The 27,668-nt window shown below is 37.1% G+C and overlaps 1 protein-coding gene across 3 annotated transcripts in view; it reads left to right on the plus strand.

The window, feature by feature from the left end:
* SLC38A11 (solute carrier family 38 member 11) overlaps nucleotides 1–27,668 on the plus strand; it is a 66,397-nt gene that overhangs the window by 11,437 nt on the left and 27,292 nt on the right. For all 3 annotated transcript variants that reach the window (XM_069574324.1, XM_069574327.1, XM_069574326.1), the window contains 4 exons: nucleotides 869–1,003; nucleotides 1,969–2,034; nucleotides 3,190–3,296; nucleotides 5,655–5,734. In XM_069574324.1, coding sequence (XP_069430425.1) covers nucleotides 869–1,003; nucleotides 1,969–2,034; nucleotides 3,190–3,296; nucleotides 5,655–5,734 — 388 coding nt within the window. The remainder of the gene's footprint in view (nucleotides 1–868; nucleotides 1,004–1,968; nucleotides 2,035–3,189; nucleotides 3,297–5,654; nucleotides 5,735–27,668) is intronic.

Here is a 27,668-nt window from a genome sequence, read left to right on the forward strand (position 1 = left end):
TTTTTCTGTATATTTGTATCTTCAATTTCAACTCTAAAATTGGAACTTAAATCTCTAAACAGTAAATTTCAAAAAAATTCTTAGAGTAGCCTGTTAACCCGGGGAAGGTGATGGCACCCCACTCCAGTACTCTTGCCTGGAAAATGCCATGGATGGAGGAGCCTGGTAGGCTGCAGTCCATGGGGTCTCGAAGAGTCAGACACGACTGAGCAACTTCACTTTCACTTTTCACTTTCCTGCATTGGAGAAGGAAATGGCAACCCACTCCAGTGTTCTTGCCTGGAGAATCCCAGGGATGGGGGAGCCAGGCGGGCTGCCATCTATCAGGTCGTATAGAGTTGGACACGACTGAAGCGACTTAGCAGCAGCAGCAGCAGCCTGTTAACCATAATGATTACAAAACAAAGATATTAATTGTACTCTGTTATAAAACAAATTATCTGATTCTCCTCATTCTGTTTTTTTTCTGAATGTTTAACAGCACGTTTTATTCTCAGTCTTCACATGTTGAATGCCTGTGAAATATTGGATAATCTAACTTCTGTTGCTTGAACATTTGAGCCACATCCTATTAATAGTTGTTGCACTGGTTATGTTAGGAAAGTGAAATAGAAAACTGAAGCTTTAACTTCATTGCATGGATATGTTAAGTCTGTTTGCATCTTGATTAAAAAATACATAACTGGAAGCAGTACAGCTTCATGAAAGATAATGTTTTATGAAAATAAAGTAAGCCTTGCCATGGTAATTTACTTTAGCACTGAACTCTTCTTTGAAGCTTGTATTTTTCTTTAAGTCAAAATACTTTTTAAAAAACCTTTATATTATGTCTAATCTGACATTTTTTTAATGGTTATTTTTGCCACAGATTTTTCCCTCATTCTGTTGATAAAAGGGGCTGCCCTTTCTGGAACAGACACTTACCAGTCTTTGGTCAATAGAACTTTTGGCTTTCCAGGATATCTCTTACTCTCTGTTCTACAATTTTTGTATCCTTTCATTGGTAAGGATGAATATGAACATGAATATTATAATTACTTTCATAAATACATAACCATTTCTGAATAAAATAATTTTAATATTAGTCATTAAAGAATATTAATAGTTGAAATATTTTCCACACTGGGTTTTTAGCTATTTTTCCATTGTTTTCTGTTCCTTTTGGTCTGTTTTCTAATTATTTCATTAAAATAAAGTAAGATTGATTTTCACTGGATTAATGCTTGTAATTCCCTAGTTTGGTGAAGAATACTAAGTTGACCAAAAAATTCATTTGGATTTTTCCATAAGCAGTTATAGAAAAACCCAAACAAACTTTTTTGACCAACCCTGTAGAATGATCTGGGAATAAAAGTAAATGAGAGAAATAATAGATTTCTTCTAAGCTAAAATTTTTTTGAAAAACTAAGGATTTGTGGAAGTCATGTCCAAGGCCAACATGCTACTTTAAGTTTGCACCCAATACTTCTAAAATAAGTAATGTGTTAACATTCACCAATGGCTGAATTGATTTCATTTTAAAAATTAATAACACAGAAGCTGTTATTCAAACCACAAGTTCCTTATGTCTCTACAGAAGGCTAAGAATATTTCCCTCAAATATTGCTTTTGAAGTCATCACAATTTCGTGTTATTTTTCCTCACTTTGAGCAATACATGTGTTCCTAAAGAGTATTTGGACACTGAACTTTAATAACACAACAAATCACATTTTAAATGCCTACCAAAACTCACTATTATTTAAAGATGTTCTGAAAAGAATCAAAGTGAAAATCTTTGTAATGCAAATTGATATTCTCCCACAACTCTGCTGTCTGGTTATTTTTAAAGTCTTACATATTTTTAGTCAAAGTAAATATTGGAAAGTAAGCTTATGCCACTATTAGAGAAGTGATAACTGTTTATTTTCAAAATATTCAAGGTGAAATATATGATGATTTATTGGTGACTGTTGTTTTGTGTTTTTAGCTATGATAAGTTACAACATAATAACTGGAGATACTTTGAGCAAAGTTTTGCAAAGAATCCCTGGAGGTACGTCAATATATTTATTTTATATAGTTATTCATAATTAATCATAATAATTTGAAAGTATATATTTGCAAGTGGAGGAATTGGATGACTTCAGATATCCAGTGATATCTACGATCCAATCTGATTCTAAAGTATTAATCTACTTTTATGTATAATTTAGTTCTAATTTAGCTATTTAAATATTATTGTTTATGCTACATAAATGCTACATATCACCAACTCTCTGTGTATCACTTTTTCGTGAACTATTTATGCTACACCATTTCTTAAACAAGCAAGCTAACCTTTGTCCCCATTATTTGTATTACAGTATAATTTAATGCAGTAAAACTAACCCTTTTTCATGTATAGTTCAGTAAGTTTTGACAAATTATCCAGTCATACAACCACAGCCACAATCAAAATACAGAACAAGTCCATTATCTCCCCAAATTTTCCTCATTCCCCTTTGTTGTCAAGCTTTCCCTCATCTCCAGCGGTTGGGAACTACTGATCTGACTTCTCATCCTGCTTTTGCTTTTCCCAGAATGCCAAAGAAAAGGCATCTTGTAGTAGCCAGCCTTTAGGGGTCTGGCCTCTTTCACTTAGCATATTAAATGTGTGTGGGGGTTTGTTAGTGATGTACTCCTTTTTTGTTATTTGCTGAGGAGTTTTCTGTTATATAGATATAAACAGTTTATCTGTCATTCAGTTGAGGGGCATTTGGATTGTTTCCTGTTTGACTTGATTATGAAAATGCCTCTGTGAACATTTTAGCAGACCTTTTCAAAATTTGCCAAAGCTCCACTCCCCATTCATCCTTTCACCATATCATGGCTATTTGAGTAATTTAGAGATTGTGAGTCTTTTTGTTTTGAAAGTTCCTCTTCTAAGCCATGTAATCTCCAGTAGGAAATATTCTCTAAAGGGGCAAAGGAAGGCAGAAGCAGGAAACCTGAGTTGGAGGCAAACTACTGTAACACCATGTGAGTTATAAGTGGATCCTTGATGCTGTTATTTCATAGAACCATGAATAGGCTTCATGGTTCTATGAAACTTATTCAAAATTGTCATTTATGTATCACTTTATAGTAATTGTCATTTTCATAATTAAATATTTGACTGCTTGGGTCACTGGTATTATTCATATCTAATATAATAATTATTGTGTTTCAGTTGATCCTGAAAACTTGCTTATTGGTCGCCATTTCATTATTGTGCTTTCCACGGTTGTCTTTACTCTGCCTTTGTCCTTGTATCGCGATATAGCGAAGCTTGGAAAGGTAATTTTTACGTTTTAAATAAGCAAAGAGATGCACTGTGTTACCTGCATTAACTTTGTAAAACTACTGCCTATATGACCAAATTCTTAATTACCGTATTCATCTTTAGTTTCTTTTAGTTTGCTTATACTTGTATTAGAGTAAACTTTGTTTGATAGTTTATCTTATTTGGGAGAACTGATAGTTAAATGCTTGATGAATATGAAATGAATAGGTCCCTTTCTTATTCATTTTTTAAGGCAGATATTCTGATATCAGACAGAACACTTTAATTTTAGAAAATATAAAGAACTATATTAAACCAACTCTATTTACTAAAAAAAATCTATCATTTTTTGTAGATAGTTTAGACAATTTAAAAGTAAATTAACTTTAATGAAGTAAGAATGAATCAGTTAATTTTTTTGTTGTAAATCGGCTTTGTAAATGGCTTAATTTTTTTTTTAATTACAATGTCTATTCTGCCCATTTTTTATCCAGTGAATTTAAATATCAGTATATTGATTGGTGAAGAATCTGGCCAATATCTGTGATTCTTATTGCTAAAGAAAAATGGTGATTTATTTGTAATAAAACCAATCAAATAAGTATTCAACTCACCACATATGCTTATCTCTATACATTAGCCTTTATTTGGCTGTATTTTTCTCCCTCACTCTCATAAAATGTTTGTATTTGACCCAAAATGTTATTGGCGCTGCATCTACATTATGCCATGCATTCTGAGGAAAAACATTTTTTTTAAAGAATGAGTCATATATTTTTTCAGTCTGTTTTGAAAAATCCAACAGTTGATTAATTTTACTTTTCACTGTGATGTTTGTGTGTGTACAAGAGTGGGGATGATATTCCAGTTTTCTGCCCATGCTGTCGTCTTTACATAACAGGGATCCAGAAATAAATAAAAATGTATTAAAAGGGACTTTTTGGGTGAATTATCTGAAATATATGAACTATTTCCCATTTTTTATGTTCAGTATAGACATAAATGTTTTCTTCTGAGAGCAAAAGGCAAGGCATTTATGAGAAGACAGCTAATATTCTATCATACTGATAACATTTGAACATTTTGTCCCGAAATGTCCCTTACAAATGTCATACTGAAGTATCTAAATAGATCTCCCAATGCAAAGCAGAGTGGTTCTGGAGTCAGGCTTCGTATCTGAATTCCCCTTCGGCCACTTTCTTGCTGTGTGACCTTGGGATTTTTTTCTTAATATCTCAGTGGATCAGAGGACTCATAATAAAACCTGCTTTAGTTTAACAACCCAAGAAATAAGATTAATGACAATCAAATGAAATAAAAGCAATTTTATATTTGTCTTATCAGATAAAAATGCTAAAATGTGTTCATTCATTATAAAAAATTGAGTAGAAACACAAATTTAATGTAATGAGTGAACAGAACACATACACACACAAGCCAGTTTATATTTTGACCTGTTGAAATAGTAACAGAAGAGAGAGAAAGTAGCAGAGAAGACTCTGGAAGCGCAGCTGCTACTGCTCAGTCATGTCTGACTCTTTAGTTAGTTAGTCAGTTAGTTAGTGAAGTCGCTCAGTCGTGTCCGACTCTTTGCGACCCCATGGACTGTAGCCCACCAGGCTCCTCCATCCATGGGATTCTCCAGGCAAGAATACTGGAATGGGTTGCCATTTCCTTCTCCAGGGGATCTTCCTGACCCAGGGATTGAACCCAGATCTCCCGCATTAGAGGCAGACGCTTTAACCTCTGAGCCACCAGGGAAGCAGCTTTGTCCAACTCTTTATGACCCCACAAACCGTAGCCTGCCAGGCTCTTCTGTCCATGGGATTTTCCCAACAAGGATACTACTGTGAGTTGAACCCGTGTCTCCTGAGTCTCCTGCATTGCAACTGGGTTCTTTACCACTGAGCCACTGGGACACATCAACGGGAGAAACTGCATGGGAAAAATGGACTAATAGAGCTGGAAAGCAGAAAGGAAGAAGCAGAGGCATCCCAAAATGTGTGAGCGTGTAGGTGTAGGGGGATGTTGTGTAGGAAGGGCCAGGGTAAGATAAAGACAATAACAAGAAGCAATTATAGATAGAAAAAAAGCACAAGTCAACACTAAAAACCTGACAAAAAGTGAAAACGTCACTTCACTTTATGAAATAGTCGTATTTGGTACTTGCTCTATTTGTGGGGAAAAAACTAAGAGTGTGATCTGATAAAAATGATAAGATTATTAACAACAATTGGTAAGAATAAACTACTAAAGAATTATATCCTAAAAGCTACATAAATTTAGTCAAGTAAAAAGTAAATCTCCTAATATTTTCAATAGGATTGTCTCTATTCTAAATTGATGTTATATCTTTACATTTTCTTTTGCAGATCTCTCTTATTTCTACAGTTTTAACAACTCTGATTCTTGGAATTGTAGTGGCAAGGGTAGTTTCACTGGGCCCACACATGTAAGTTTCCTTGCTTTATTGGTTGATATTTGACTTATACCCATCATTTAGGCTTTCAGATGATATACTATAGATTCAGAAAAGTTGTGATAGTACCAGAAGCATCATTTAACTTTAGTATTTGATGAAATGCAAGAATGATTACATTAAAATAGACCTACATTTTCCCTTGGATCCTGCATGGCTGATGAGATTAAACTATGTTTACTTACTTATCATTTTAATAACCTGCTCAAAAGATTAAAATAAGGAAGGGATTTTGAATAGCGAGCAATAGGAACAAGGTAGTTCAGTGGTAGATAGCAGAAGGAGCGAAGATGATAGAGGGTAGAAATTCCTGTCTATCCCAGAGTTAAATCCGTTCTTAACAAATTTTCGCCAGTCTAGGCTGAAATGAGAATGATAAAGAATATAGTGGATGTTTTCTCTATTAAATGAAATATAGTCACCTTGAAAATCACTTTTTTCTCTACTCAGATTGTGTTCTTTTCTTGTATTAAATGCTTTATCATTTGTGAACTGATAGTGATACTTGGTAGTAATATTTGTTTTTTTATATTATTTGGCTAAATAAAATGTTGGCAACTTGGCATAGGGTCCCCAAATTTTAAAAATGTTACTTGTCAGTAAAATTTGAAGTATAAGTTCTACTGATCTAAACCACACAGTTTTTATGCTTTGATTATAGAATAGATTTATCAGATGAGAACTGGATAATTTATGTCTGTAGTCCCAAGAGAAAGCTAGAATGAAACTAGCCTAAATTGGCTTTAAACACAAAATTGGGTTCCCACAATGCAGAATAAATATTTGTTGAATAAATTAGTAAATAATACATTATGGAGTTGCTATGAGACCTTAAATATTTTCTTTATCTTAAATAAGACAAAATTAATTTAAGACATAATGTCTAACACAATACAAGGAACATGCTGGGTTTTCAATTAATGTTATCTAATAAGAAAAAAACCTGGTGAATAGCTATAATTGATAACAACATCCCCAAGGTAACATTTTTTTCCTACTGATCATTGTTCTGCAAAATCACTTCATTTTCCACTATATATGCTTATGTCAGGCTTTTTAATTTACCAGGAAAATACCGAAAATTATGCTTTAAATTTATTTGAAAAAAGTGTGAAATTTCTGAACTAACTTTATTTCATATGGTCTTTACAAAAAGCATTTATTTTTTAAGGATTTTAATAAAAAGGAAGAGTACAAATATCCATAATATTTATATTAATCTTCTCCTCAAATAACTTAGGAGAAGGCAATGGCAACCCACTCCAGTACTCTAGCCTGGAAAATCCCAGGGATTGAGGAGGCTGGTAGGCTGCAGTCCATGGGGTCGCAATGAGTCGGACACGACTGAGCAACTTCACCTTCCTTTTCACTTTTATGCATTGCAGAAGGAAATGGCAACCCACTCCAGTGTTCTTGCCTGGAGAATCCCAGGGACAGGGGAGCCTGGTGGGCTGCCGTCTATGGGGTCGCACAGAGCCAGACACGACTGAAGTGACTTAGCAGCAGCAGCAGCAGCAAATAACTTAGTCCCAGGTCATAGTTGTATTAGTCACTTTGGGCTGCTAGAACAAAATACGATAGGCTGGGTAACTTGAATAGCAGATATTTATTCTCCCCTATTTCTGGAAACTGGCAGCTTGTTGGGTTCTCTTTGACTTGCAGATGCCTGCCTTCCTGCTGTGTCCTCAGTGGCAGACCATGAGAGAGACAGCAAGCTCTCTGGTGTCTCCTCTCATAAAGACCCTAATTCTAAACCTAATTGTCTCCCTAAATCCCTCGTCTTCAGACACCATCGCACTAAAGGTTAGGGCTTCAGCATACGATTTTGTGGGCAACACAATTCAGTCCATAGCAAGAGTGATTTTGAAATATACCTGGTTCACTTCAATGTGGCCATATAGTCTTTCATCTAGTAAGCACTTGTTGAATGCCCGTTGCTTCTGTTTTGCTGTGCTGTGCTTGCTGCGTGTTGTTCATGATCAACTATGGAGAAGGGATTTATTTTAAAAGAAGAAATGACAGTGCAGTATTAGGAGTGAAAACTGGAAGCGTGAATGAGGGGCAGTGGCAATGCTGGAGAGTCCTTAGTAGTCCGAATTAAGGAAGGCTTCCCAGAGAAAGAAAAATATGATCTGGGAGTTTTGAAAGAGGAATCTGAATTTTCCAGATAGATAAGAGTATAAAAGGAATTACAGGCCTTAGAAATGTAAGCATAAAAGCACAAAAGCACATATTAAATTCTACTAGATATACTTAGCATCCATTATTTGTGGTTGTGGCTGTTTAGTCACTAAATTGTGTCCAACTCTTTTGCAACCCCATGCATTGTAGCCTGCCAAGCTCCTCTGTCCATGGGATTTCCCAGGCAAGGATATTGGCGTGGGCTGTCGTTTCCTCCTCCAGGGGATCTTCCCAGCCCAGGGATCAAACTCACATCTTATGCTTTGCAAGCAGTTTCCTGCACTGCAGGCGGATTAGTTACCAACTGAGCCACCAGGGAAGCCCATAACATTTATTATATTGGTACTGTACCCAGCTCTGGTTTTCAAAAGTGGAGTTCAGAGCCATAAAAGGCTAATAGCAATATCGAACAGAATACAATAATAATTTTTGGTTAAAATGTTAAATTGTATAAGACAGCTATTTTAATTGAAGCTTTTATCATGAAAAGGAATTCTAGAGAATAAATCAAGTTATAATAAAAGGTTTTCTAGATCTGATAAATAGAGTACTACAGGACAATATTAAAGGGGAAAAAAAAGTAGCTAAAAGGTGAAAGTAAATAAATGTCATTAGTTGACCCCCAGCGGAACATTTTAAAACAATGATGTTCAACTCTCCTTCATATTAGAATTACTTGAGTAGCTTTAAAAAATGCTGATGCCAGACCCCCACTTGCAGAGATTCCGAAGAAATTGATGTAGGGGCCACGCAATTGGGTTTATTCCTTAATGATTGTGAGTCTGTGAATGAATATCTAGAGCTTCTTAAGTTGAAGAGATGAAAATCACTTTTTAACTGACACTATTTTCTAAAAATAGACCAGAGATTTTGTGTTATTTATTTTAGTGATTGTTGTGTCATTATTTTCATGATTCATCCTTCACTTTTTTTTTTTTTTCATTTTCTTCTACATACACAATGTGTGAGATACTGTTGTGAACACAAAAAGAAAATCTCTCTGCTCTGAGGGGCTCACAGTTTAGTGGGAGAAATAAGATGATGAAATAACTGTCATATGTGCATTGTATCTTGATAGAAAGGAAAGAGGAAAGAGAAGATACTTCCTGGTGGCACTAAATGAATTTATTTTTTTATGGCCAAAGAGCTATTTATTTCTGTTATAAACAATATGTGACCTGTATATTTTAACCTTCCTCTAGTGCTAATATCGTATTTTATCTGAGTCTTTGAAATTTTCCTAATAACAGGGATTATTTACTTAACTATTCCAATATTTAGATGTTAAAGAAGTGTGTTTTTAATACTGTGCTGCCTTTTATTTCTGTTTAAATACTACTGCAAACAACTTCTGTTTGTCCAGATTTACAGTCAGGCTAATCAAACCCTGTGTTCAGGGGCTGGCATAGTAGCTAGTCAGGCAGGCTTCTTTCTGAAAATGTGACAGCCTAGAATGCCTATAATCCATAAAACATGAGAAATTCAATACTCTGTGTGTGTTTTTCCTCATTTTTGTTCAGATGAATGATCAGAAATGCTGTACTTTTTCATAGGGCTTTTAAAGTGGTATTTGAAAAAGATCTTTAAACCTGCTATCAGAAAAAGAGGAAGGTCTGCAGTGGCTCGTGCTATTGACCTTGTTACTATGGAAACACCTTTTTAGTGGTCGTGTTTTAAAAATAAAACACACAATTCAATTTCCTTTCTCATAACTCATAGGGCCATAAATTCTGCTTTTTGATATGATTTCAAATATTTCACAGTCCAACGGCTTTCGGTTCTTTTTGGAAATAATGTTCAGTTTTATTGTATTTCCTAACCTTTTGCTTTCTAAAAACTGAGGTGCCGAGGCAATTTAATTGCTTTCCAGAAAGTGTGCTAGTATCAAAATGCAATAACACAGTTTTCCTTTTTTTTTTCCCCCAAACTACAATCAGAAGCATTATCACTGTGAAACCTTCATTCTGTGCCTCACTAATATTCAATTCTTTACATTCAGGATGGAAGTAATAGTATGCAGGCCAAATTTACATCTATTTTCTCCTCATAAAACATCTCTTTTACAATAGTTTAATCAATAGTGCAGTGTTCCAAACATAATTTCCTAAAAATTTATCTACACTTTTAATAGGTATTTATGCATATAAAATATAAAATATGTCCTTTCCAAGGTTTAGTTTTGTTAACCCCTTATTCATTCTAACCCTGAAATTCCACAATTAAAGCCCCATAGTAAGAGGAATTACAGGGGGGATTAAAGAAGGATCAGAAAAGAATCATAAAGACAGAAGAGTAGTGCATATTTGAAAAGGAAATGATTTGTTCTGGCAAATACCACTGATATTTTTTTGATGATGCATAAATTATTGCCTTTTTTACTGCAAATGAAAAACAATAGAACCAGTTGAAGTAAAAGAGAATTTATCCCCTCACACAGCTATAAAGTTCAATGCTGTTTCTATTGTCATATTTCATTGTATTTAGGAGCTCAATCAATAGAATCATAGTTTTTCTTTTTTCATCTGTCAGCTTTGTTTCCGACTTTGGCTGTAGTTTCTGAAGAATTTCCCCTCCTTGTGACAAGACAGCAATGGCAGTCTTAGCCTACATCTATTCAAGTCCGATCCCATAAAAAGAAAAGGAGCTTTCTCGTGTTTGTTTGTTTGTTTGTTTTTAACCTCAAACCTCACTTCAAGTATTAGTGTGGATTGGTTCTAATGAGAACTCATGATGACCATGCCCTGTATTGAGTTGCTAATGTTTATGTTACATTCCTACCCTTGGCACTAAGGATAGGATCAGCTCAGCTAAAGCACATAGGCTATGGGTAGAGGAAAAGGTACCCGAAGGGAAATAAAGGCAATGATGCCAGGAGAAGAGTAGTCTTGGGACTTCACTGGTGGTCCAGTGGTTAAAAATCTGTGGGTTTGATCCCTGGCTGGGGAATTATGATCCCACATGCTGCTGCAGAGCAACTAAGCTCATGCGGCATAACTAGAGTCCATGCCACAATGAAAGATCCCACACGCCACAACTAAGACCCAAGGCAGCCAGATAAATGAATAAATATTTTTCTTAAGGAAAATTAGCCTTTGCATAGTGCAAACTATAGATGTTCACTTTAAGTGGTAGGAAGTTACTGGTAGGAGTTTCAATCAAATGATATAAGTGGAAGCTAACTTAGAGAAAATTAATACGTAAGTTAATTTGTCAAAAAACAAAACCTTTTGTCTTTTAAAAACATCAGTGTATGAAAATCTGCCAACGAATCAGTGGCTTAAGTTATTAAGACATCTAAAAAATATCTTTTACCATAGGAGATATCGAACATGTTGTAGATCAAGCCAAAAGATGGAGCCAGAGATCCCCAGGAGATCTTGAAAAGTTGGAACTCATAATATAAAGTGATCCCTGGAGAAGATGGAAGTAATGGGATAATAAAAATGATCTTGGGACAATAAAAATTTCATATGAAAACACTTTCTGGCCAAGAAAATTTTCCTAAGGCTACTTCCATAGTAGTCAAATGTGCTCACTCGTTTGTTAAAGTACCATTTTACTCCAGGTTCTGGAGCACTAGTGTTGTGTTCTCAGACCAAATGCCAACATGAAGCAACAAACAGAACCATCGTTTGACTTGAGTTTGCATGAAAATAGAAAAAAAGACAGCTGCAAGGCTATATATTCTCAGAGAAGATGAGTCTAGTCCCTGTCACAGTGGAGCTGGAGGAGCAGCCTAGGCTGGTCAATAGTAAGAACTCATTCTATTCACTGTCAATTGTTTTTTATAAATGGCTGATTTAGTGAAGCTTGCCCCCTGTGTGTTATTTCCAGTTAGGACCCAGACTGGTCTCTGGTATAGATCAACAACCAGAGAGCACAAAAAGAATAGCCTGTTCTTTCACTTAATAAGCATTTATTAAATATCGTAACTGATACCAGTCACTCTTCTAGGTATTGAGGCTACAAAGATGAGAAAGCACTGTCCCTGACCCCAGATATTTATAGTTTGTGGATGGGGAGAACAGACATTTAATCTTAATATAATATTTAATAGAATTATTATACAGTGCAATGGAAACAGGAAGTGCCCTTAGCCCAATCTGGGCAGGCAGGAAATATGTCAAGATAAGGCAGTATGTGATCATCTGCCTTTAAAACAATTACTTGGGTCAAAAAAGGAGAGGAGGGAGGGGTAGGAAGCTAATGCTGGCAGAAGTGAGTGCGGCCCAGAGGTGTGATGTATATAATCACCTAAAATTTATTTAATTTATTTATTTTTAATCGGAGCATAATTGCTTTAAAGTGTTATGTTGGTTTCTGCCATACAGCAACATGAATCATCCATAGGTACCCATATGTTCACTTCCTCAGGAACCTCCCCCATCTCCCACTCCTCTAGGTTTGTGACATAAAGTTCTAATATTAGGAGATACATTGGAAGGACACTGCCATTGGTTAGGGGAGCAATCAAATGAAATAAAGTTGCCCCTCGAGAATTTTCTCAAAAACTATCTTTATTTTATGTTTTTCCTGTATTTTATCATAGGTTTAGCAATAGTCATGTCTCCATATCATCTCTTTTGAAAAACGACCAAGTATGGTACTTTCCCAATCTACTGACCTCTGTTCTCCCAGCCCCAGCCACTGTACAGCTTCTGTATTTGGTGATTCTGAAAGTCTGGCTAGAGTGAACAAAAAAATGATCATAGAGACCAACATGGAAGGAAAGCTTTACATGTAGTGCTGAGAAGGTAGGCTTTGTTCTTTAATGATGGGTCAGTTAAAGTTCTTCAGCAGGGCAGTAACCAGAGCAAGACTCCATGCTGAACTTCTCTTGCAGCAGAAGTGAGGATAGATGCAGGTATAAAGACCTGACAGGAGGCTATCTATAGCGAAGGCACTCAGGCAAAAGGCATCTGGAACAGTGTAAGAGGCAAGGCTGATAGAAAAGAGGAGGAAAAAGAGGAGGGTATTGCCAAGGTTTTCAATTTGGACAACCAGAATGGCAGATGGTCCAGAACTCACTACCAAAAGAAGAAAATGGAAGAGTCTGTTCAGTCAGTAACCATTTACTAAATGCTTACTGGGTCGGTCACTTTTCTAGGTTCTGGGGAAGTGAAGATCAGTATTGCCCAGTCCCTTTCTGCAGGTCTCTTATAACTTATTGGTGGTGCGGTGGGGTGGATAAACACGTAAAAGATAACCTCAATAGGCGGACAGAATTAAGAGCAGGGTGCCAATGGGAACCTGGAAGAAAAACCCCAGCTTCTTTTAAGCTGTTAACCAGGATGAAAAAGGAAACAAGTCTGGAAAAAGACAGAAGTTTTTTGTTTGTTTGTTTTTTAATATCAATTTTGAGTAACCGTTGGGGTGGAGAGGAAGGAAGAAGAAGTTTTGGAAATGCAAGTCTGGAGTTTAGGGAGATTGTATAGAGACAAGATTGTATAGAGACAGCACATAACAATAAGGTGAAGAGAGGTATGACCCATGTAGAACCCCAGGTAGAACCCCAGAGGTAAACACAGTTGACCCTTGAACAACATAGGTTTGAATTGCGTGGGTCCATTTATATACAAAGTTCTTTCAGTAGGAAATAATACTACAGGATCACAATTGGTCGAATCCAAGAATACAGAACTCAGATAGAGAGGATCAACTAACTATAAGTTATACCTGGATTTTTGATTGTTCTGAGGGTCAGTGCCCTCAAGCTTTGCATTGTCCAAAGGTCAGATGTCATAATCTGGAGCTCACACATCTGAAATTACATTTATTTTAATGGAAACCTTGAACACTTGCATTTAAAAACTAAAGAATAAGTTTTGATGTTTCAAGTGATACCCGGGAAGAATGTTCCTGAACAGCTGTATGTGTTCATGCAGACTGCAGTTGTCTGTAGGACTGATTCAGAAGAAAAGCAAGCTTGGGAGCGAGGAAATGGCAAAGTGCTGTCAGCTGATGCAGAGCTGGGGAAGTGGTCGGAACTGCTTATGTCACTAATAGCTTGTGGTGTGACAGGAAACGTGGAGCCTTTGTTTGTGTGCCAGCCAGAGCACTTAACTCCCGGATGTGCCTGGTTGAAGAGGTTAATATGTCAGGCTCTCTTAAAAACGCAGGCTCTGCTGAGATTGTATGACTTGGAAGGTGCCTGGGTTTAGCTGAAAAGGGTTCTTGCAGGTACAACATGTGACGTCCCACCCTCCTGACTGGAGGTCTGATGTTCTGGTGATCAGTAGCATGCCTCTGCAGCTTGTTTTCTCCAGTCTTTGAAGACTAGAGATGTATTTGGTAGGGCTTGCTGTCTACTGCTTTACCTTATTATTCCTCAGCTGCTGTAAAGATATGGGCAAGGATGTCTTTTAAAATAGGGTGCAAAGCTTGAATCCAAAAATCCGAACAGAGATAATTTTGCAAAATGAATCTACCCCCCACCCCCAAACCACCCCCCATGGCAAACAGAAAGAAAAGACTTCTGAAAATTTTCTAACATCTGTCTGGATTTTTCAGACTAAGATAAACAGTCATTCTTGTAAAAGTATTTACAAACTGCTACAAGTGAGTCTCTATTTCTGTTAGTATTAAAATACGTTACAACACTAGAAGCACTACTCCTTAAACAATCTGAACTTTATAATAAGCCTTCATTATGTTGCCATGATGTGAAGATGAACTATGGACAGAGGTTCGTGACATTGTACAGGAGACAGAAGTCAAGACCATCCACATGAAAAAGAAATGCAAAAAAGCAAAATGGCTGTCTGAGGAGGCCTAACAAATAGCTGTGAAAAGAAGAGAAGAGAAAAGCAAAGGAGAAAAGGAAAGATATAAGCATCTGATGCAGAGTTCCAAAGAATAGAAAGGAGAGATAAGAAAACCTTCCTCAGTGATCAGTGCAAAGAAATAGAGGAAAACAACAGAATGGGAAAGACTAGAGATCTCTTCAAGAAAATTAGAGATAACAAGGGAATATTTCATGCAAAGATGGGCTTGATAAAGGACAGAAATGGTATGGACCTAACAGAAGCAGAAGATATTAAGAAGAGGTGGCAAGAACACACAGAAGAACTATACAAAAAATCTTCATGACCAAGATAATCATGATGGTGTGATCACTCACCTAGAGCCAGACATCCTGGAATCTGAAGTCAAATGGGCCTTAGAAAGCATCACTACAAACAAAGCTAATGGAGGAGATGGAATTCCAGTTGAGCTATTTCAAATCCTGAAAGATGATGCTGTGAAAGTGCTGCACTCAATATGCCAGCAAATTTGGAAGACTCAGCAGTGGCCACAGGACTGGAAAAGGTCACTTTTCATTCCAAAGAAATGCAATGCCAAAGAATACTCAAACTACCACACAATTGCACTCATCTCACTTCCCTGGTGGCTCAGACAGTAAAGCATCTGTCTACAATGTGAGAGACATGGGTTCGATCCCTGGGTTGGGAAGATTCCCTGGGGAAGGAAATGGCAACCCACTCTAGTACGCTTGCCTTGAAAATCCCATGGACGGAGGAGCTTGGTGCAGGCTACTATCCATGGGGTCGCAAGGAGTCAGGCACTACTGAGCGACTTCACTCCACTCACATGCTAATAAAGTAATGCTCAAAATTCTACAAACCAGGCTTCAGCAATACGTGAACCATGAACTTCCAGATGTTCAAGCTGGTTTTAGAAAAGGCAGAGGAACCAGAGATCAAATTGCCAACATTTGCTGGATCATCGAAAAAGCAAGAGAGTTCCAGAAAAACATCTCTTTCTGCTTTATTGACTATGCCAAAGCCTTTGACTGTGTGGATCACAAGAAACTGTGGAAAATTCTGAAAGAGATGGGAATACCAGACCACCTGATCTGCCTCTTGAGAAACCTGTATACAGGTCAGAAAGCAACAGTTAGAACTGGACATGGAACAACAGACTGGTTCCAAAGAGGAAAAGGAGTACGTCAAGGCTGTATATTGTCACCCTGCTTATTTAACTTCTATGCAGAGTACATCATGAGAAATGCTGGGCTGGAAGAAGCACAAGCTGCAATCAATATTGCCGGGAGAAATCTCAATAACCTCAGATATGCAGATGACACCACCCTTATGGCAGAAAGTGAAGAGGAACTAAAAAGCCTTCTGTTGAAAGTGAAAGAGGAGAGTGAAAAAGTTGGCTTAAAGCTCAACATTCAGAAAACGAAGATCATGGCACCTGGTCCCATCACTTCATGGGAAATAGATGGGGAAACAGTGGAAACAGTGGCTGACTTTATTTTGGGGGGCTCCAAAATCACTGTAGATGGGGATTGCAGCCATGAAATCTAAAGGAGCTCAGTCCTGGGTGTTCACTGGAAGGACTGATGCTGAAGCTGAAACTCCAGTACTTTGGCCACCTCATGTGAAGAGTTGACTCATTGGAAAAGACCCTGATCCTAGGAGGGATTGAGGGCAGGAGGAGAAGGGGACAACAGAAGATGAAATGGCTGGATGGCATCACTGACTCGAAGGACATGAGTTTGGATGAACTCCGGGAGTTGGTGATGGACAGGGAGGCCTGGCGTGCTGCGATTCATGGGATCGCAAAGAGTCAGACATGACTGAGCGACTGAACTGAACTGATTTTTCTTGTATTTTTTTTTCTAGAATCAAGACTTGCTGTTGGTTCTGTTTTGAATCATGTTTTGTTGGGTGTTCAGTTTATCTTTAAAAAAAAATTTTTTAAGCAGTTTTTAGGTTACAACAAAGTTAAGAGGAAGGTACAGAGATTCCTGACAAACCCTCTACTCTCATACATGCATAGCCTCGCCCATTACCAACACCCTCTACTAGAATGGTACATGGGTTACAATTGGTGAATCTAGGTTAGTACATCATCATTACCCAAAATCCATAGTTCACATTAGAGTTCACTCTTGGTATTGCACATTTTGTAGGTCTGGACTAAATAAACATGCAGTGTATTTCACTTCCCCAAAATTCCTGTGTGTTTCCTCTATTCGCCCCTTTCCTCCACCCCTAACCACTGGAAACTGCTGATCTTTTTACTGTCTCTACTGTTTTGCCTTTTCCAGTTGCCTTTTCAACTACAGTTGAAGTCATAGACTAAGTAGCCTTTTCAAAATGGCTTCTTGCTCAAGTAACATGTATGTAAGGTTTGATCATGTTTGTTTGTGGCTCGATAGCTCATCTCTCTCGTACTGAGTAATATTCTATCATCTGGATATACCAGAGTTTATCCATCAACCTACTGAAGGATTATCTTGGTTGTTTCCATGTTTGGCAATTAGGAATAAAGCTGTATTGCATTGGTGTGGCAGGTTTGTGTGTGGAATATGTTTTCAAATTCCTTGGGTAAATACTAAGCAATGTGATTGCTGGATCCTATGATAAGAATGTGTTTAGTTTTGTTAGACCCCATCAAACTGTCTCCTAAAGTAGCTGTACCAGTTTGCATTTCCTCTGACAATGAATGAGAGTTCCTATTGCTGCACATTCTCACCAACATTTGGAGGTGCCAGTGTTCTAGATTCTGGCCAGACTAATAGATGTACTTTTTTGTTTTTTTCTTGTAAGGGGTACAGTGGTATCTCAGTGTTGTTTTAATTGGCATTTCTCTGGTGACATATGGTTTGGAGCATCTTTGCATACACCTGTTCGCTCTCAAGGTATCTTCTTCGATGAGGTGTCTGTTAGGGGATCAGGGGATCTTTGTCCATTTTTAAATTGGGTTGTTTGTGTTCTTATTGTTGAGTTTTACATGTTCTTTGTATATTTTGGAGTTAATGAGTCCTTTGTGAGATGTCTTTTAAAGATATTTTTTCCTCGTTTAGCTTTTGATTTTGCTTAATTTTGTTATTCATTTTCCAAATGCTCAAACGTATAAGACCATCTGTCAGTCTTGTTATTTTTACTAGAGACCCCCTTTCAGAACCTTTGTCCTCTCTCTTTTCTAGACAGAATAATTTCTCAGTTTGCTGTCCCACTGTCTTTCTAGGACTTCCTTTCACCTCTATGTTGTGTTAGACACCCTACATTCAGTTTCTCAAATCTTTGTTTTTTCTTTGTTTTGTCCTTTAGCTAGAGCATCCTGAGTAGCTTCCTGGTGTGTCTGAAAGCACACACAGGGCTTTAGCAAAGAGAATCAGCTCTCTCACATCATTAGCTCCCTCTGTGTTGTTGTTCTCAGCAGTTATGAGTGACATTGTAAGCATCCACTTCCCTTTTTTCAAAATGTCTTCTCTTAGTGATGTCTCTTCTTCCACAATCCCCTCCCCTGGGGATTTGTCTTTCATTTAAATTCCTTTAGTATCATTCTAGTGAGGTCTAAGACAAGAAGTTAAGTTCATGTGTCCCATCCACTGAGTTTAATTGGATGTCCAAGTTTAACACTTGATTATTAATTTGCCTGCAGATTTAAGTATAAATTCAAACATTTTATTTAAAATACATTTTCCTCCTTAGGAAAGTTGTTCCGTTGTTTGTGAGGCTTGCACTGTGCCATGAAAAACAGCAGAGAGATTGAGGGGCAGGGAGAAAAACTACCTGTATTAGCACTTAATTGGAAGTTTTGGGAAAAGATTTCTGTGTAAAAAAAAGGACTAAAATAAGATTTTATATTACTTTGCTAAATATTTCTTTAGCCACCCCCCCCCACCCCCTGCAAAATTGGGAATCAATTACCTCTGCCAGTTATTTGTGCATTCAGTGAAGTTACTGTGTCTTCAGTTTGGTAAAGATTAATTTTCCATTGCTTCCAAAGACTGTTCAACACACACACACATACACACACCTGAAGATTTTATAATATGTGCAAGGCCATATCACCTTATTGAAATAAAACATGGGACCTCCAAATAATTCCTGAAAGTGGAACTTTCAGTTTCCTAATATAGCAAGATAAGATAGCTTTTATCTGTCTATGAAAAGGTAGTGTTAAGAGTTCAAGAAATGAACTTAAATGTTCCTGTACTTATTTATATATTTAACGATGGTGATGATGAAATGCATAAATATTCTTTCATAGTGTTTCCCCATGGTGAAATACAAAAGAAAAACACTTTACTTTTGGGACATGGACAAAATAAAATGCTTTCTATAATCAGAAAAGTACATAACAACAAAAAAAATAAGAATAACCCTTAATTTATATGTACATAGATATATAGATAGAATCTTAAAAATTTGTAAGTTAATGTTATACTTTTTTTCCTCTCAAGTGGTTAGTCTAAGATGTTATCCAAGTGGTGATTAAATAATCAGGCAATTTGCCTCTATCCATTTTAGATGTCAAATATCTTAAGGTTCAATGAGTGCCCCTTTTTATTCAAATGTTTAATTATCTTCCACTGGTGATAGTCTCCATACCACTGTAGCAAAATTTTATCACTACAGAGCAGCTCCTCAGCTTAGCTTGGGGAATTGATACTGGAGCTAATAAGGTATAAACCCTGGAATGAGGTGAGCAACTCCGAGTACCCTGAACTTGAGTGGCTTTCTGCAGCTGGAAGTTGCACTAATTTCGCAGACCAGGTTGTGTAGAGAATTGTTTGGGGTATGGTGGGTGGGAGAGAATACCAAATATTTACTGTGAATATCCAAAGCATAAATAAACCTTTCATCTTTTTCATCATTATCAAAACCAGTTACAGATATATCATCTGTTATCAAGATTAATCATTCACTTATTTAAAATAAGAATCACTTACCTTTCTCATAGTCCCTTCATTTTCTACAAGAATATGAATACCATGGCAAACATTGCATTTCATGTACTTGCAGGTCCTTACACCCAGACTAAGACATGTATTATTACTTTAGTGGCAAGAACATGAGCGAAGGGAAAGAGTGGAAGGAGCCCCATCTAACACTGGTTGTCCACTATATACCACACTTTTATTTATTTTCTCGTAGCCCTTTTAAAAAATGCTTATTTAGTGTGCTGCATGAGGTCTTAGTTGTGGTGCCTGGGCTTAGTTGCTCTGTGGCACATGGAATCTTAGGTCCCCAACCAGGGATTAAACCCAAATCCCCTGCATTGGAAAGTGGATTCTTAACCACTGGACCCCTAGAGAAGTCAGATATATAAAATAGAATTAATACTGTCTCTGTTCTACAGCAGAGAAAACTGAGACCAGTGTCATTAAGTAATCTGCTGAGAGTCAGCCTGCTAGTATATCATAAAGGTAAAATTTAAATCCAAGTCTGTCTGACCCTAAAGTTCATTATTTATTTATTTATTTTTTCATTTCAGCTTGCTGTAATTATGTTTTTTCTTAGTCAAGAGAAAGTTCTTTCACAATGGGAATTAAGTTCATTATTGTTCTAGTTGTCCTTTATTGATAATATTAACCAGAGTTTTATCTATAGCCTGCAGGAATCACATTAAATGAAAGAAGCAGGCAGGAGCCAAATGGGGATTAAAAGCTGGTTTATTCATCATTAGGTAACACTGACACTTGCTGAAAAAGACTCTGTTGACGTCAGTGGACTAATTTCAAAGCTATTGGCTTCCATTGCAGACTCTAGAAACACACCAATAAATGTGGTTGGTTTCGGCTCTCAAGGAAATGAACCTTTACGGCACTAACAGAAGAATCTAAACCAAAAAGAAATCAGAGAGCAGTTCTATTTGGAGGTTTCTTCAGAACAAAATTAGCCTCTCCTTGTGCAAAAGAAATACTCCTGAAGAGTTGTATGTTAATTATGTTAATTTGATTTTGAAAAACCATTTGAAAACCATTTCTTACAGGTAACTTATTGTGAATTATTCTTTAAAATTAAAAAAAAAGGGAAGTGCTCATCCTATAATCTAATCACTTTGTAAAAACAGATTGTCTTCACTTGATTCATATTTAATAATATTTCAATATGACTATGTACTATGTTTTCCTTCTGTCTCTATTCATAATGACAATTTTGATTTATTTCTCAGTATTTTTTTTCTTTTTTGTTCTTTTTTTCAAATTTTTTAGTAGCCATGGTTCTTTATAAGTTCACAAGATATTCTTGTTTATTGTTCCATTCATCTCCTCCATTCTTCTACTTGCCTCTCGGGAAGTTCAAGTGGCTGAAACTTATGATGTAAGCTACACTACAGGAAAAATTACCCCCCTTGAAGTAATTTCTTTAACTCTTTTAGACCATTAGAAGGTAATTATGTTTTTTTGCAACAGAAAATGCCTATTGAACTCCATTTAGATCTCTGTTGTCCAACACAATAGCCACATGTGAATTTTTTTTATTTTACAATTTTTAATTGAAATATAATTAATTTACAGTGTTGTGTTAGGTGCAGGTGTACAGCAAAGTGATTCAGTTTTACATATAAATGTCTGTGTATATATATGTGTGTCTGTGTATTCTCTTTAAGACTCTTTTCCATGGTAGGTTATTATAAGATACTGAGTAGACTTCCCTGCGCTATACAGTGGGTCCTTGTTGTTTACTATTTCATATATAGAAGTGTATATGTTAATCCCAGTCTCCTAATTTATCTTCCTTTACATGTGACTATTTAGATAAAATTAAATAAAATTAAAAATTAATTTGCCCTAGCCATAATTTTAAATACTCAGCAGCCACATGTATCTAGTGGTCCTCATGTTGGGCAGCACAGATGTAGAACATTTCCATCAGCATAGAAAGCAATTGTAAGGGAGCAAAATTTGCCACCCCAAAATATGTTTCTTTGGCCAGCGGATTATTTCAAGCTGCAAACAATGAAGACCTGAAAGACTCAGGAAGTACCTTTGACCTTCTTCCTCACTGCTTAAGAGAATTTAGATAGAGGGACATTCCTGAAATAGAGCTATCTCCAGAGATACCAGCAAAGAGTATGTACTAGGTGTGGAGGAGAAATGGGGCAGGGCCAGAGTTCAGAGTCCACTGTGTGCGCCCTGTCTCAAGGCCCAGCAAACATTTGTTTCCCAAACATTTACTTTTCCATCTCCATGTGAATTGCCTTCCTCACTTTTGAAGTCCCAAACCACTGCCCCCAGCATCCTATTTTATCTTTAACTGAAGATGGTACTTAAGGTAAGGTTTTTGGCCATTTTGGCAGTTTCTCCTGGGTCTCTCCTATGTATGTTGCTGCTGCTGCTGCTAAGTCGCTTCAGTCATGTCTGACTCTTAGCGACCCCATAGACGGCAGCCCACCAGGCTCCCCCGTCCCTGGGATTCTCCAGGCAAGAACACTGGAGTGGGTTGCCATTTCCTTCTCCAATGCATGAAAGTGAAAAGTGAAAGTGAAGTTGCTCAGTCGTGTCTGACTCTTAGCGACCCCATGGACTACAGCCCACCAGGCTCCTTTGTCCATGGGATTTTCCAGTCAAGAGTACTGGAGTGGGGTGCCATTGCCTTCTCCTTCTCCTGTGTATATCTGTCATTAATCTTTTGCTTAATTTTCTCCTGTTAGTCTATCTCTTGTCAATTTAATTCTTAAAGCAGCCAGAAGAACCTAGAAGAGCGGAGGAAATTCTCTTCCTCCCCAACACGCATTGTATGATGCTATTCTAGATTACCATACAGAATAAAAAATATTTGATCTCTTTGTTTTGTCTTTTTCCCTGCAGCATTTCCAGTGGTCATAACAGTGATTGCCACATTAGTAGTGTTCAGCAAATTAATATTTGTTGAAAATTGAGTGAATTGAATGACTTTCCAGCAGGAGGAACATAATTTCAGTCATAGACTGTGGAAATTTAAGGTTAAAAACTAGGTTCAAATTCAAAAAGCTTTCATTAAAAAATATTGTATAACGATGTAAAATTCAGATAGCAGTAAATTGGGCTAGATCTTTTTGAAACATTTTTCTATGTTTGGTTCCGGTCTTTATCAGCAATGAACTATCATGTTTAAAAGTCAGTTTATTTCTCTTTCCCCAGAGGTTAACCATTACCCTTAAGTTGGATTCATTTCTCTTTTCCCAGACATAATATTATTCTAAAGTTGGTTTGAATCATTCCTGTTCATGCCTTTGTACTTATGCTATGCATTTCTGTATTGGCAATAGTATTTACTTTTTGATTAGAATGTTTGTAAAATATACATAAATAATCATGATGGTAAAAAAAAAATTCTCTAGCACATTCTCTAGCATAATCACTATTTTCTCCTCAATATTGTATTCAGTATATTGGGCTGGCCAAAACATTTGTTCAGGTTTTTCCATTTGATGTTACAGAAATCTCCGAATGAACTTTTTGGCCAACCCAATATTTCCTTTTTGATAAAATTAGCACCAGGTGACTCTTTTTAATTGCTCTATAGCACACAGTCAGATGCTTTAGGAATTTAAATTGTCTGCTTATAAGCTTTGATTGCCTTCAACTCTACTGGATATTGCCAAGTTCATCTCCATAGTGTTTGCAGTTTTTGGTTCCTTCCGTAATAAGTGTATCTTTTCCTTTCCTGGCAATTTCTTAACATTGCTATTATTGAACTAGATGTAAAATGATTTTTTTAAAGTGTATTTCATTTGAGTTTCCCTAATAATTAAGGAGGGTGAGCAGCATATAGCATATTTGTTGCCATTATCAATTCCTTTTCTATCAATTAACAGTTGTCTATTTTCATTGGAACATTTTTCTTTATGATATGCAGGAGCATTTAATGTACACTGGATAATAACCCTTTGTTGGCTATATGCAAGACAGATTTCATCTCTCAGTTTTTAGCTTTTCTTTATTTTTTAACTTTGAATATGGGTTATTCTACTGTACATTTTATGCAGGTTCTGGATGTGTGCGCAGTCCCTCAGTCGTGTCCAACTCTCTGCAGCTTCATGAACTGTAGCCGGTCAGACTGCTCTGTCCATGGGATTTTCTAGGCAAGAATACTGGATCTTCCTGACCCAGGGATCAAACCCACATCTCTTGCATCTCCTGCATTGGCAGGCAGATTCGTTACCACCTGGGAAGCCCCTATGCATTTTATATTTACCTTCTATTAATTTAACCAGGTTTATCAATTTTTATCTTTACGATTTTTGCTTTTATAGATTTAAAACAATCTCTGTTCCACCAATATTATGTTTTATTCTTTGAAATTAAATATTAGTTTGGAGAGAACTGATATTACATGATGTCAGTTGAGTCTTCCCATTCATTAATATGGCATATCTCTCCATTTGTGTGTCTTTCAATAAAATTATATCATACTATTAATATTAAGCATATTTTCTAGTTTTCTTTATCATTGCTATTAAAAAAAATTTTAACTAGTTTTTATTTGTGTACATCAATCCTGTTGATTTTTTGTGTATGGAGCTTGTGTCCAGTGAAATTGCTGAATGTTTTTATTCATTGCAATTGCTTATCAGTAGTTTCCCCTGAATTTTCTGTTAGCATAATTATATTGTGTCTGCATAATTTATCACTTTCCAGTGATTACATATCTTATCAGTATGTGTTATTTTATCGCAGAAGTTAGGAAATCCAGTAGTATATTCTGGAAGCAGTGATAGTGAACATCATCTAGTGCCTGCCATTAATTGTAATATTTCTAACTTTTCACTTTTAAATATGTCATTTGCTATAGGTTTTGGTATACATTCTTTATTAGGTCAAGAGAGTTCTGCTTTAATATCAGCTTGCTTATATACTTGTCAGAATAAATACTAGATTGTGGGCTTTTCTACATGTTTTGAAATGGTCAGTCATAAGCTTTTTATTATCCATTAATCTGTTAATGTGATGAATTATACTAATAGATTTTTCTGTTACTGAACTACTCTTGCACTTATTGGAAAAACTCCTCTTAGGCATGATTCTTTCTCTTACACATTGCTTGATTGCATTTGATAATATTTCATCTTCCATTTTCAGCATCTAAAATCAGAGCCATCTATGCTTTACATTCTTATACACACTGGGTATCAAGATATCACAAAATATATCAAGAAACTTTCTCTTTTTGTGTGTGTGTGGAACCATTTTTCTGGACTTCCTGTGGCTCAAACGGTAAAGAGTCTGCCTGCAGTGCAGGAGACCAGGGTTCAGTACCTCGGTCGGGAAGATCTTCTGGAGAAGGGGATGGCAGTCCACTCCAGTATTCTTGCCTGGAGAATCCTATGGACAGAGAAGCCTGGTGGGCTACAGTCCATGGTGTCACAAAGAGTCAGATATGACTGAGCAACTAACACACATTTTTCTGTAACTCAGTCCCAGGCTAATTTATAAAAGATTGGAAAACCATATTCAGTGTCTCCTCTTTCTAGATTTGGACATGTTTTTCCCTACATATAACATGTTTTTTGTATTTTTCCTCTTATGAAATCAGCATTGTTAAGATGAACACAGAATCCAAAATTATTGTAGTTACTATTTCTCCATCTTATCTAGGAATTTCAAGGAACCATATGGACTAGGAAAAGCGTTTTAAACTTAAATGAAGGAAGAAAAATAAAACATACTTTTTTATTACTCATACAAGAGTTTAAAAAATAGGGTACCACCACAATCTGTACTGAAAGGAAAAATTAATATTCAGTCAGTTCAGTTCAGTTCAGTCACTCAGTCATGTCTGACTCTTTGCTACCCCATGAATTGCAGCACGCCAGGCCTTCCTGTCCATCACCAATTCCCGGAGTTCACCCAAACTCATGTCCGTCAAGTCAGTAATGCCATCCAGCCATCTCATCCTCTGTCGTCCCCTTCTCCTCCTGCCCTCAATCCCTCCCAGCATCAAAGTCTTTTCCAATGAGTCAACTCTTCGCCAAAGTACTGGAGTTTCAGCTTTAGCATCAGTCCTTCCAATGAACATCCAGGACTGATCTCCTTTAGAATGGACTGGCTGGATCTCCTTGCCGTCCAAGGGACTCTCAAGAGTCTTCTCCAAACACTGCAGTTCAAAAGCATCAATTCTTCAGCGCTCAGCTTTCTTCACAGTCCAACTCTCACATCCATACATGACTACTGGAAAAACCATAGCCTTGACTAGATGGACCTTTGTTGGCAAAGTAATGTCTCTGCTTTTGAATATGCTGTCTAGGTTGGTCATAACTTTCCTTCCAAGGAGTAAGCATCTTTGAATTTCATGGCTGCAATCACCATCTGCAGTGATTTTGGAGCCCCCCAAAATAAAGCCTGACACTGTTTCCACTGTTTCTCCATCTATTTCCCATGAAGTGATGGTAAGATTGCTGCTGCTAAGTTGCTTCAGTTGTGTCCAACTCTGTGCAACCCCATAGACGGCAGCTCACCAGGCTCCCCCGTTCCTGGGATTCTCCAGGCAAGATCACTGGAGTGGGTTGCCGTTTCCTTCTCCTATGCATGAAAGTAAAAAGTGAAAGTGAAGTCACTCAGTCGTGTCTGACTCTTAGCGACCCCATGGACTGCAGCCCACCAGGCTCCTCCATCCATGGGATTTTCCAGTCACGAGTACTGGAGTGGGGTGCCATTGCCTTCTCCGATGGTAAGATTACTAATACGCAAAAACCCTAACAGGAGAAGTAGATCATTTAAAATATTAGAAAGTTAAAAATCTTCAAGCTTCTATAATTATTAATGCTGCCTTTTCTAAAAAAAATTTTTTTAAGGACTATGGGCCAAGTTTATATTTTTCCACATTAACGTGGGAATTTGACAGGTATGCTGCTATGGGTGATGTTCACTGCAATAAGAGCAGTGAAGGCAGCAGGTGGCAGCAGCTCCCACTCAAAAATCTCTGAGAGTCTGAGCAAGCCTTGTAACAGCAGGAGGCCTCCCTTGTATGCTACTTAGTTCTTCTGCGTTTGTAACTGCTCATTTCAAATATGCAAGGCAGTGACATAATGCATAAATCACACTAACTCTGACCAAACAAATGAGACATGTTTTGTGTCTACGTTGAGAATGAATCACAAACTTACAAAATGGCTGGTTTTACACCTGGTGCCTTTCTACTTTCTAGGACCCTTCTTTCCTCTTCTCCTCTTTCGTCTTTATGCATTTTGGGGGTCTCACTCAAGGCTTTCCTTTTCAGGGAAGCTGGCCATACTTTTGGACCTTTGCTACTTTCTATTAAATGACACTATATAATAATAACAATGTTGAGACATAAGCTAATACTATTAACCATTTATGGAATACTTACCGTATGCTAGGTTCTCTCCCAAATTTTACATATTTTTCTCATTTAATTTGTGTAATAACTCAGTGAATTAGGCATTATTATTATTATCCACATTTTATAGATACCAAAACTGAAGCACAGGGACTTCCCCGGTGGTCCAGTGGTTAAGAATCCACCTTGCAATGCAGAGGATGTGGGTTCGATCCCTGGCCGAGGAGCTAAGATCCCACATGCTGCAGAGTGGCTGAGCCCAAGCACCACAACTACTGAGCTCAGGAACCCCGGCAAAGGGCCGGTGCACACAATGAAAGATCCCGCATGCTGCAACTAAGCACTGACACAGGCAAATAAATTAGTAACTAAATTTGAAGAAAAACAAAACTAAAGCGCAGAAAGGTTAAGTACTTTGTCTAAGATCACTAATAAGTAGATAGAGCCAGAAGATCAACACAGACTGGAGACTGTGCTCTTCACTGTTCTTCAGGGAGACCAATCTGTGACTATAGACAGGTTGGCAGATACTTTAATGACACCAGGGAAGAGGGTTATTCAGGTAGGTTTGAGTGCATATATTTCTAAAACCTCCTTGAGGAGTGAATACACAGGTAGGAATTAGAAGTGACTGACAGCTCAATAAAGAAGAGATGGACAGACCAAAGAGACAAAGCGCAGCTTCTTTACTGACTGTG

Source organism: Ovis canadensis, chromosome 2 (genome assembly GCF_042477335.2).
Source record: "Ovis canadensis isolate MfBH-ARS-UI-01 breed Bighorn chromosome 2, ARS-UI_OviCan_v2, whole genome shotgun sequence".
Classification (NCBI taxonomy): domain Eukaryota; kingdom Metazoa; phylum Chordata; class Mammalia; order Artiodactyla; family Bovidae; genus Ovis; species Ovis canadensis.